At 45.3% G+C, this 12222-nt stretch overlaps 1 protein-coding gene across 4 annotated transcripts in view; it reads left to right on the top strand.

The window, feature by feature from the left end:
* Nucleotides 1–12222, top strand: part of KCNU1 (potassium calcium-activated channel subfamily U member 1) — an 81798-nt gene that overhangs the window by 45914 nt on the left and 23662 nt on the right. For all 4 annotated transcript variants that reach the window (XM_089773802.1, XM_075910804.2, XM_089773803.1 and 1 more), the window contains exons 20-21: nt 10168–10264; nt 11571–11795. In XM_089773802.1, the coding sequence (XP_089629928.1) occupies nt 10168–10264; nt 11571–11795 (322 nt within the window). The remainder of the gene's footprint in view (nt 1–10167; nt 10265–11570; nt 11796–12222) is intronic.

Here is a 12222-nt window from a genome sequence, read left to right as displayed (position 1 = left end):
ACACATTTTTTCTACTGCTCAAAAAGTTTTCACTAGCTCCCTATGTAGTCAAAACCTCTTAGACAGAACTCTTGTGTCTACATTTGTCAGGAGGGGGGTTCTTCGACAGAATTGCATTTTCAGAATTTCAGGTGTCCCATTGGAGGGAATAGGGTTTCATGCCCTCAAATATGCATCGGGCCCAGTCTTGCACAGATATTTGGTTGCTTGCAGATCTCAGATTAAAGATGCCTTCTCTCAAACCACACACACACACAACTCAGACATACACACACACAACTCAGATACACCCATACACATTCTTTCCCCCAAATTAGATCTCCCAGAAGTGGGTCTTTCTACCCAGGAAATTAACTTAAGTGATAGCATTTAACAAAAGGGATTCTTAAAGCTGGCTGTCAGTGAATATATGAGCCTGTTAGGACCTGAGATACTTATGAGTCCTTCCATCAATACACTTCCTTTATTAGACATGGGTTTTCCACATGTTCTTGCCTATGGGCATGACATATTTAATGGTGTATTTTTTGCTGAGTTCTTGACTCTTGTTTTTCCTTTCTGCTCTGTTTCTAGATCGGTACTAAAGAATGTGTGTGCATAAGATCCCATATTGCTTCTTGACAGATTCCTTTTTGTCCTGATTGTTTAGCAAAACAAAGGATTCATCAAAACCTGAATTAGATGAAAGGGAAAACCAGGTTATAAAGAACCCAATTTTAGTTCCTCTTTAATTGAAACTTATCTAGCATCTGGATAATTGGTCATAAATACCTGCGGAATTGTGAACCTGATGTTAGGGCTTGTCAGTTTTTAATAAATCGTAAAGATGTAAGAACTTATTCTTTGATGCTACCCATCACATCTCAATCCAAAGGCAAAGCAAAACAAAGCAATAATGCTAAGCACTCCAGCACACAGCTAATCTGGCGGAATGCATCGCGGTCTTTATGAATGTGTGTGAGGGGCTATGCAGAAGCTCGAGAAAAGGTCACCGTTATTTTTGGAGCCATAAATCACATAGGGAAAGATTTGCATTTTGGCTGTCTAACATCCAGGGCCGGATTAGAGAGAGAAGACTTTGAAGTAATATTTCTCTGCTGACTTGTTTTATTAGCTTCCTTTAAACATGTTACATTATTGCTTATAGAATTTCATTTACTTGGATTGGCAGCTTGATAAATATGTCTATTGGCGATGATTTGGATTGCTCTGGGCATTAATATTATTAAAACCTGTCACATGGAAATGTCTGAAAGATGACTTACTGTAAAGATTACAGCATGAAATAAATCATACAATGGTATTTGTTACCGTTTATGGCCTCTTGGAGCCAAGTCAATCCCTTTTTATGTTGCATTATTTTTCAAGTTTTTATAGCCTTACATTATATATCGCTGTCAGAAGTGAACAGATGGGGTGTCAAACACGAGCCTTCTGAATAATTCTCACCCTCGGGTTATTTGTATGAAGGACAAGTGTAAAACTGTGTTCTCAAGAAAAGGGAGATAGATAGAGGTGGAGAAAGTGTTGTTACGATACGCAAGATCCTTTTTGTCAGCATGAACTGTGTGGCTTTGCTCCCAACCTGGCATTTACCCAGAGGGATAGGGGTTCTAGGAAAGTTAAGCTGCCTCTATTTGAGTGGGGGTGGGGGAAACTTAATTTACAAGAAATACAAGTTTCACTTTCCCTTTGTTTTTCTCTTGCTGGAAATGTCAATGGGTGTTTAAAGCCATCACACAACCTGCATTAATGTGAGAAGTTCAGAGGTTTCTCTGTGCCCCTTTTGTCTAGGAAATTTGGGGCCTTCCAATGTCATTTGGAAATAGACATTTTAAGAGGGGCAAGGAATGAGAAACAAAGTTAATCCGTCTGACTGGGCTTTTGGGAAATGTTTAGCAGGCCATTTCTTATTTTGTCCACATTTTCCCAAATCTTGTTCGGACTCCATATGACCTTAAACATAGAGCGGGGCAGAGCTGGGGGCAAGATTGTGAAGGGTGGAGAGTAAACTCATGAAATGAGCATTTTGTTTTGTTTTTTGAAGATAGGTGAATCTGTTCCAAGGCAAAGTTTTGTTTTTTCATTCTGGAAAGCGAGGGTCTTATTTTGCATTCTACTCTTTGCCCTACAGTGAAGTCCTATGCTTCCTGTTGTTATTAGTAAAAAGCCCTGTCTGTGTCAAGATGACAGATTAGAGAGATTTGGGTATGTCTACACTACCCTCCTAGTTCGAACTAGCGGGGTAATGTAGGCATACCGCACTTGCAAATGAAGCCCGGGATTTGAATTTCCACGAGGTGTACCGGTAGTTCGGAATAGGAAGCCTAGTTCGAACTACCTAGTTCGAGCCCCGTGTAGCCGCGCTGCACGGGGTTCGAACCAGCGGGGTTTTAAAAATGGCGGCTCCCCGCTTATGCAAATGAAGCCCGGGAAATTCAAATCCCGGGCTTCATTTGCAAGTGCGGTATGCCTACATTACCCTCCTAGTTCGAACTAGTGGGGTAGTGTAGACATACCCATTGATAGATAAATTCAGTAGATAAAAGTTTATGCAGTTTGTTGGGTTTATCTACACTGGGCAAATCAAGTGGGATATAGTCAGTGCCAGATCTGCCCACAAGATAAATAAGATACATTTTAGGGCCTCGGATTATTTTTAAAAATTACTAAATTTCTTTTTTTTTTTAACTGCTAATGCCACGGGGCCTCTTAAATTTGACATATTTTAGGGTGTTAGCATGTCTTAATCCAGCACTGAATACGTTCTCTCACTCTCCACAACCCCTAGCCTCCAGAGTCCGGTATGGGAACCCAACTCCACTCCAGCATCATTATATTGGTTCCTCTTTTCCTTTGTAAGTGAATTTTTGAAACACCCTTATTAATTATCTAACACAGCACCAGACAGATCTTGATCTTGGACCTCTCATGTCTTTTTCAATGTAAGGATAACTCAACCAATAAGCCTCAAGTGTCTGTAACCAGGGTTTTTGTGGTTTTATGGCATAAGACAGTGTTTCTCAACCTTTTTTTATAAAATACCCCTTTAAAAAGAAAAATTATAAGTACCCCCAGGATCTACAGTTTTCAGACACAATTTTTTTTCTACCATTGCAACACATTTGTTTAAACAACTTAATCATAGTTGGGTGGGGGATGAAATTTTTGGGTGTAAAAAGTACAACAATAATAAAATACTGTAAAACTTAAAACAAAAATTCAGTTTTCTCTAAATTTCAGTTGTGTGGACGTACCCCCAGACTTCTCTCGAGTACCCCTAAGGGTACTTATACAACTGGTTGTGAAACACTGGTATAAGAGACAACAGCTGTGGAAAGAGTGCAAAAACTGTCTACAGTATGTCTAGACTACATGCCTCTGGTGACAGAGGAATGTAGATTAGGTTACCTGGCATAGGCAAAGCAGCGGGGATTTTATAATTTAATCCCCGCTTCATTAAAATAAACATGGCCGTCGTACTGTGCTGACGATCAGCTGATCTGGCACAGCGTGGTAGTCTAGATGCGGATCGGTTGTCTGGGGAAGCCTTTGCCGACCAATCCCTTATGCCTTGTGAAACGAGGTTTACGGGGTTTAAATAATCCCCGCTTCTGTCGCCAGAGGCATGTAGTCTAGACATACTCCAGATGCCTGGCTAAATGACTTATCATAAATCTGTTTACATATAAATGACTTATCATAAATCTGTTTACATATAAATGTGATTCATGTAGGGTGCGTCTACACTGTGGCGCTAGTTCGAAATAAGCTACGCAAGTTGAGCTCCTCAATTTGCGTACCTTTTTTCGAGTTTATTTCAAAATAGACTGCTATTCCAACAAGTCCCTTGATCCTTATGGAATGAGGTTTACCGGGACATCAGAATAGTGCACCCATTATTTCAATTACATTTAGAAATAACGGGCGTGCTGTCAAGATGCTGAAAACTCTATTTCGGGATATCAGAAATATCCCACAATAGCACCGCAGTGTAGATGTACCCTTACTGATACCAAAACACAAGTACTACATTTTTACATAGCACCTATAAGAAAATCTCCATTTGCCTCTAGAAGTGAAATCCTGTCTGCATTGGGAGTTTTGCCATTGACGGGCAATAGGACTATGATTTCACCAATTTATTTTTTTACTTAAATTCAGCTGAAGTCTGCATGTTGGTCTCCGTATCCTCTCGTCTCTACTCTCCAGACAGTAGAACATGTAGAATGTCATGCCCCAAGATCATCAACTCCATCGATGGGGAAAATGTTTTATCCGCATTGGGAAAATATTAAAAACGTAGAAAAAAAATTCATATCCCAAAGCAGGAGAAACAGTCAAAATCTCAAATTTTCACAAACCTGTGAAAAAGTGAAAAAATGGTTTGGGTTATTTAGTCATTTTATTTAAGTAACTGAGGGACATTTTATTTCAATTTAATAATAAAATTTAAAAATTCTCATAGCACTAATTTCAAAAGGAAAAGTCATCGTGAGCTATGAAGTTGAAACTTTTTGTTTCAACAATTTTTCATCTTGTTTTCCCTATTTTTTCTAGGCAGGTACTTAATTGAAACAAGCCCTTTTCTGCAAAGTTTCAGGTTTGATGAATCAACATATTTTGTTGGGAAAACAGTTTTCCAGAGAACTCCTAGCCAGCTTTTGTGCCATTTCAGCCCCTGCCATCTGCTGAGTTCCTTGTTTATTCATGCATTTCACAGTCCAGTACAAATCTCCCTTCCTTGTTTTTAAGGATGTCAGTGGAAGCATATCAGCCAGCCTCACAGACTTCAACTTCACCTGCCATTCTCTGTGCTTTGGTCTCTCTCTCTCTTTCTCTCTCTCTTTCTCTTTCCAGCTTGCTGCTGTTGGTGAGAAAACCTTCTTCTCTGCAACTTCTTGCTATACCCTGCACTTTCCAATCTTTCTCTCTCCCTGAAACTGTTCATTCCCTTCCTTCATGCCCACTATCAAGCTTGCTAAAGACTTTGGGGCATACACTTACTCTGCAAAAAAAAGTTGCATTGCATAGCGAATGAGAGTTGTTCCCACCCATATATTACTAACTCCATTTCACATTCTACAATAGGATAATCACTTTAAGAATTTGCATGACACTGTGAATGCTGAATGCAGCAGGATAAGTTTCATAATTAGCTTTCCCTGAGAACTTGTGCAAACTAATTTATTTCTCGTTTGGTCAGCCCCTGATTTTTAATGAGGTGCAGAGTGACTGAAGTCTCTGGCAGTGTGCACTTTGTATTTTAATTACCTACAGTAATTCTGACAATTACACAAAAGTCATAAATCACACTGTAATGATCCATTAAAAACTATTTAATTACTGCTCGGGGATTTGAGTTAAACAGGTATGCTGTGGATTAGCAAAGATCCTGAGCTCCTTGGAATACAAGCCAGCCATATTTTGTTGGTGAAGCTGGTGCTCTAGCGTGCTTTCTAGCAGGAAGCCAGCCCCAGAGCAATATGCCATGTTTAAAGGAAAGATGGGCTTGTGGGTAAGGCAGTGGAAGGACAGTCTCATGGCTGCCACAAACCATGACTGTTGGCTAGTTACTTGATCTCTGTGCTCCTTTTCCGTAAAAGGGGGATAATAATTTTTGGGCGGGGTGTCTGCACTTAATAATGTGACAGCGGCACAGCTACCGACCCACACTTACGTTACGTTCTGAGTGGAGGTAGCCCCCCTCCTCTCAAAACAGTAGCTGGGTCAGTGGAAGAATTCTTCCATTGACCTAATACTATCTCTGGCTAGGTCCACACTACAGTTCTTTGTCGGAAAAAGCTACGCAAATTGCACTCTGCCATTTGCGTTCCTTTTTCCAATCGCTGTTCCAGAAGAGGCTTTTCCGCCATTTGGCCCAGTCTAGATAGGACCAAATGGTGGAAAAGCTTTTTCTTTCGGTGGAACCCTTATCCCTCATAGCACAAGGCAAACAGGGCTCCCTGAAAGAGCAAAAAAAAAAAAAATGGAAGAGCAAACGCGTTTCTTGGACAGGGCGGAGTACACCTCTGGTATCCTGGAAAACGCCCGCAGTGTAGACATAGGCTCTGTGGAGACCGAAGTTAGCAGTGCTAAGCCACTTGGGAAGATGGATTCTTCAATCCCTACACCTAATTTAAATTGACCTAATTTTCCACATGCTAATGGACTCAATCAAGATATAGGCTGGTGGGGAAAGCTCTAACAGCTTTCTGAGTGGTATCCTTCCTGTCTCAGCAATCTATTGACTTTGATCTTTATCTGCTTAGGTTTAAGTACCCATTCTCCAGATACTTAATGATGCCTTGTCCCCCCTCTACCCCCCTTCCTTTTTACTTTCTCTTCCCCTCTCCTATTTATTTCCAGTTTTCATATCCCCTGCTGATAACTCTGGTCATCTGACGAAGTGGGCTGTACCCACGAAAGCTCATGATACCATCTGCATGTTTTGTTAGTCCATAAAATGCTACCAGACCATTGGTTGTTTTTTTCTATAATAGACCAACTCAGCTACCCCCTGAAGCTAATTTTCTACTGTGCACCAGGCTCCTCTGTGTATCAAATTGTGAATTGTTTGTGGCAGAAGCTCTCTCTTGGTAGGCCTGTGTACAGCCCCTAGGGCCATGGTCACCAACCAGTAGATCGTGATCTACTGGTAGATCTCGGAGGCTCTAAGAGTAGCTCTTGAGCCCTCTCTGAACTGCGTGCCTGTGCAGTACATTTACATTAGATTTCCTCATTTGAGGAGCAGCTACTCACCGAGCAACAGCACAGGTGAGTAGCTGCGAGAAATGGTGGGAATTTTTTTTAAAAGTAGCAGTATAAGGATTGGGGATAGCAAGTGATGGAGAGGAGGAGAATAGAGAGGGCGGGGCTTCAAGGAAGGGGCAGAGCGGTAGAGCTTGGCTTGGCCTGTCATTTAAAAAGTGATCTTGGGTGTAAAAAGGTTAGAGACCACTGCCTAGGGCATTAGGGCCCTCCTGTTGATTGAGTGCCTCTAGGCCCACCAGCAATAATAACCGACTTTACTCTGAATTTGAAGGCTTACGAGGTGCATGGTGCCCATGCGGAGCCTCTCCACCGGGGTGTAAGGACTGTGCCGTTAGTGGGAGCTACCTGTGTGTACGGACTGAGGACATGGTAAAGGCCCGACAATAGCTCAACCTGTGACTGAGGGAAATTAGTTCTCCCCCCACAAGCTACCTTGCTGCCCTGCAGGGTTTCCCTGCACCTCCACCTAGGTGAGTGGGACAGGGGTCGCCTGTTACGGTTGGATATTTTCCTGGAGACTGAATCACATCATCTTTAATTAAAGAAAAACTTTACATTCCTGGATTTCCTCCCTGGGCAGCTCCTGGAGTAGTGAATTTCCACCCTCGCCTCACACAGCACTGACGCTCCCGGGGGAGTCTCGCTTTAAGGAAGGAGGACTTGGAGTCGTCCTTTTTTGCTAGAGTATTAGTTCAACGTGGTATCCGGCTGCGGCAGGGCCGGCAACCAGGGCAAGGCAGGGTGGGCCCTACTCCATACTCTCGGAAGGGGCGGGACCTCCGGCGGAAGAGGCGGAGCTAAGGCTCGGCAGCCCTTAGTGGCAGTGGAAGAGTGTCGTGCCCCCCTTCCCAACCGTTGGTGCTGTCCAGACCATACCACGTGGCACTCCAGCAGGGATATAAAAGGGCCGGGGCTCTGGCCGCATTGCTCCAGGCCCCTTTGAAGCACCAGGACCTGGGGAAATTGCCTTATTTGCCACGTCTGTTGGCAGGCCTGAGCTGCTGCATAGCTGAGTCCCAGCTTTCGCTGGCTACCAGCCTTAGTGAAAATTCACACCCCCCCCCCCATGAAGGTTTTGACTAACCCAAGTTCTGTTCTTTAGATGAGTTTGCAATGGTGTCACGAGGAGTGGGGGGAAGTGGCTGGTGGCACTGAGTCATGAATTATCCCAACCCTTCCCCGTCACCATCCTCCTGCAAGCATGGACTGATTGGAAGCGTCTCGCACAATATTGTAAGATTAGAGGCCTGTTTGCAAGACAGCGACGTGTCCCACGATGGCCCCCAGATGTGTGAGACTGTGCAGTTTCATCATTTAAGAACAGATTCTATTGCCATCCATTTATCCAATCAGGCGGTTGAGAAGCACTGCTGATAATTAAATTAACCTGCTAACTAGCCATGCAAATTCTGATAAGCAGCAACCAAAAGGAGGGGGAGGGGGGAAGAGGGCACTGTGGAAAAACTCACAGAAAATGGCATGGTTGTCATTGGCCATTACTCATCTTTATGATCAGATTTGTTTTCCCCTGTTTGCCCAATTCAATATTGTTCCTTCACACTCATCATGTGCTCTGAGGTTTTGATCAAATAATTAAGGGGCCAAATTCAGTCATCCATACTCAAGCAAAACACACCACTTGTGGACTTTGCACCAATTTCCACCAGGAGGCAAACCTCATCCCTTCTTCCCCGGTGCCCCCCTTCAGAAGTTTGTGCTGTGAGCGAAAGGCGTTTTTTTCCCACGCCTCAGTGAAAACAGTGACTGTTCTCCAGTAGTGAAGTGACGTGAAATATGTAGAAACACGAGCAGGACCACGAGAGGTAACTAGTTTTGACACAGTTTATCATGATGTCCTGGTGATGTCACAGCTGGTGAATCGAGGGTGGGGTAGGTCTCCTAGGATATGTCTACACTGCGGGCTAAAGTCGAGTTAATTGTACAGCTGAAGTCGAAGTAGCTTAACTCGGCTTTAGGCGCTGTCTACATAGCAGGAAGTCAAAGGAAGAACACTCTTCCTTCAACTTCCCTTACTCCTCGTGAAATGAGGGTTACAGAACTGGAATAAGAAGCCCGTTATTTCGAAATTATTTCAGAATAACAGGCTTGCTGTGTAGATGTGCACTCTGTTGTTTCAAAGTAACGTGAAATAACGCTCCAGTGGAGATGTGCCCCCAAATTGCCATAGTTAGGGGCTACCAGAGACCTAGCACTGATGCAAGCATAAGTGAGTGGTTTGCAATTTTCAACCATCCCTCACTTGCAAAATAATCAGAGTCCTAGATCACTAGAACTGGAAGGGACCTTGAGAGGTCATCGAGTCCAGTCCCCTACCCTCACGGCAGGACCCAGCACTGTCTAGACCATTCCTGATAGGCATTTATCTAGCCCAGTGTTTCTCAAACTGTGCTCCGTGGGGCCCCAGGGCTCCGTGAGACATCTCCAGGGGCTCCGCGAGGTTGACAAACTAGAAACATCGATAGGTACAACACGTACAATCAGTGGACCGCTGGGGCTCCGCATACATTTTTACGCATGTAAAGGGCTCTGGAGCCAAAAAGTTTTAGAATGGCTGATCTAACCTACTCTTAAATATCTCCAGAAATGGAGATTCCACAACCACCCGAGGCAATTCATTCCAGTGTTTATTCCCCAGACCAACCAGGATCTGTGGGAGGGGAAGGATGGAAGTGTCCTGGCCCCGCCCCTTCCGGGGTGGCTCAGGGCCACTTCAAAAATTTCTAAAGTGGCCCCCAGTCAAAAATTATTGCCCACCCTTGCTGTAGAGCAAACTCATTCTCTGTCTCTGTAAGTGGTCCAAGTGTCACCCCAAGGGACAGCACACCGTGCCCAGCTGGTGTGTGGGTTACAAAAGCACCTCTGAACCTGCAGCTCATGGATGCTGTAGTAGACCGATTGTTAGGAAATCTGGCGTCCGATTCTAGCCCTTCTATCAACCTATTTTGTGAAGGCAGCAAATCGTTGTCCATCCTTTTTAAGACCATAAGAGCGAAGGTCCATCCAGGCCAGTGTCCTGTCTGCCCACAGTGGCCAACGCCAAGTGTCCCAGAGATTGGGGGCCAGCCCAGGGCTGCATTTAAACTACTTTTTCCACCAGCATCTTAGCTGCTGAGGGCGGCGGTGAGAGCAGTCGGGGGGGAGCGAGCACAAGCGACCACGAGTTCACCCGGTGCATTGCTGAATATGGTTTTCCTGCCTTTGCCTGGCTCTGCACACCCATACAAACGGAGTTCCTCGAAATAAGCCCCTTATAGGCGTCACACACGTGATCTTCTCGGCGGCTCTGGGACAGATGGACCAAGAGGGGATCTTGGCAACAGGATCATTGCGATGGGGCTGTGCTGCAGCTGATGCATTGCTCTGTCTGTTTAGGAGTGCGGCGACCATGAGAAAACATAGCAGTAGCTTGCTGGACGCCACGGGAATGTTTCACTGGTGTGAGGCGGTGGCGCTGGAACAGGCTGTCCTGGTAGGTGCGGTGTGATCGGCGAGGCTTTCGGGCGGTGTAGCGAGGGCTGGCCCCATTCACTTCCTCCCTCCCTTTACTCGTGTTCCTCCGGGTTCACGTAGGATACCCTGTGTCTTTAGAGCAGGGTGGGCAATCATCTTTGGTAGGGGGCCACTCCAAGAATTTGGGAAGTGGTCAAGGGCCTCCTTCTTCCACGATATTAACAAGGGAGGTGCCGGGCCTGGGAGACAGGTGGGGTGGAGAAGAGAGTGTGGGGATGGGGATTGGGGTGCAGGAGGGGGTGTGGGATCTGGGAGGGGGCTTCGGAGGGGGTTGTGACCTGCAGGGCTCGACAAATTATACAATCTACTCGCCCGTGGTAAGTAGATTGTAACCTGGAAGAGCCGGGTTCGGGCAATCTGTGCGTGCGCAGAACGATCTGTGCATGCGCAGATCGCCGGACAGTGCAGCTGGTGAGCAGGGCGCGCTGCAGTTCAGCGAGCCCTGGTGACCTGGGACAGGGGATTTCGGGGGATGAAGAGGTGCAGAGGTTTGGGTTCTGTCCTATGGCAGGAAGGGGTTGTGGCCTGAGGTAGGGGATTGTGGTGCAAAATCTGGAGGACGCCTGGGTGCAGGAAGGGGAACAGGGTTTGGTTTATGAGGGGTAGAGGGCCAGGAGTGGGGGGGCAGAGGGTTGTGGGGAAGGAAGGGACTAGGGGAACAGAGCCAGGCACTGGTCAAGAGACCTACCTGGGTGACTCCCGCCCAGCGGCCCAGCAGGTTTTTCAGGCAGGCTCCCTGCCTTCCATGCCCCTGCATCCGCTGAGGGGCCATGTGGGTCTGTGAACTGCTGCAAGCCTGATCAATGAGAGCTGCAAGATTATGCTAGGACGGGGGCAGCGGGAGAAGCAAACACTCCCGTCGGCTTCCCTTTGCTCCTCATGAGGAGCAGGAGTCCCGGCACCAACAGGGGCACCCTCTGAGTTCGATGTAGCAGGTCTTCAGTAGACCTGCTACATCGAAGCCCAGAAGATCGATCGCGGCAACATGGCCTGAGAAGACTGTAGGGTTCAGCAGATCCTGTTGGGATTGGATCATATAGCTCCCCTCACCTTTACATGCTATTTTCTCTGACATGTAGTATTCCCACTACTGAAACTTTAACGGAGTGAATTTGAACTCAAAAGACTTATGAGGAATTGTTTCATTTTATACGGAAGTTTAATTCCATTACAGGGGTATTATCCAGGAAGGAATTGGTCTAAGGTCTCCTAACACTGAAGAAAAATGTAAAAAAGTAGCAGTTTGGTGTCTGTTCTGTTTTCAGACGTGCCAGGGGCAAACTATTTCACCTTTGCGGGATCATATCGTGGTCTGTGTCTTTGGAAACGCTAACTCAACCCTGATTGGGCTCCGGAACTTTGTCATGCCTTTACGAGCCAGTAACTTCACTTATCAGGAGCTGAAAGACATCGTCTTTGTCGGGTCTCTGAAATATTTGAAAAGAGAGTGGAAATTTATCCAGAATTTCCCAAAACTGCTGTTGTTCCCGGTAAGAATTTCTTTGTTCAGTCTCTCAAAGGGTATGTCTACACTGTAGAGTTTTTCCGAAAAAATGTCACTTATGTCCACACTGCAATTGTGTTCTTTCGGGGAAAAAAAATCAAAAGAACAGAACGGTTTTTCCAACATTAGTAAATCTCTTTCTACAAGGAAGAAGCCTTTTTCCAAAAGAACTCTTTCAGAAAAAGGCATGTGTGGACGAGGAAGAGGGAGTTCTTTCGCAAGAAGAGGAAAGAGAAAAAAGCACAGGTGCTCTGGAGGCCACTCTGTCCATAGTAATCACAGCTTAAATGCAAGATTGTGTCCATTCAGTGTGGACGCTATCTTTTGAAAAGCAGATCGCCTTTTTAATGCAATTTTGCTGAATAGACGCTCTTTTTTGGAAGAAGTTTTTTCGGAAGATCTCTTTGGCTATG

Source organism: Pelodiscus sinensis, chromosome 28 (assembly GCF_052426305.1).
Source record: "Pelodiscus sinensis isolate ZL-2025 chromosome 28, ASM5242630v1, whole genome shotgun sequence".
NCBI classification, from domain to species: Eukaryota; Metazoa; Chordata; order Testudines; family Trionychidae; genus Pelodiscus; species Pelodiscus sinensis.
The sequence above is the reverse complement of the archived record's forward strand: the minus strand, read 5'-3'. Positions and strand labels throughout refer to the sequence as shown.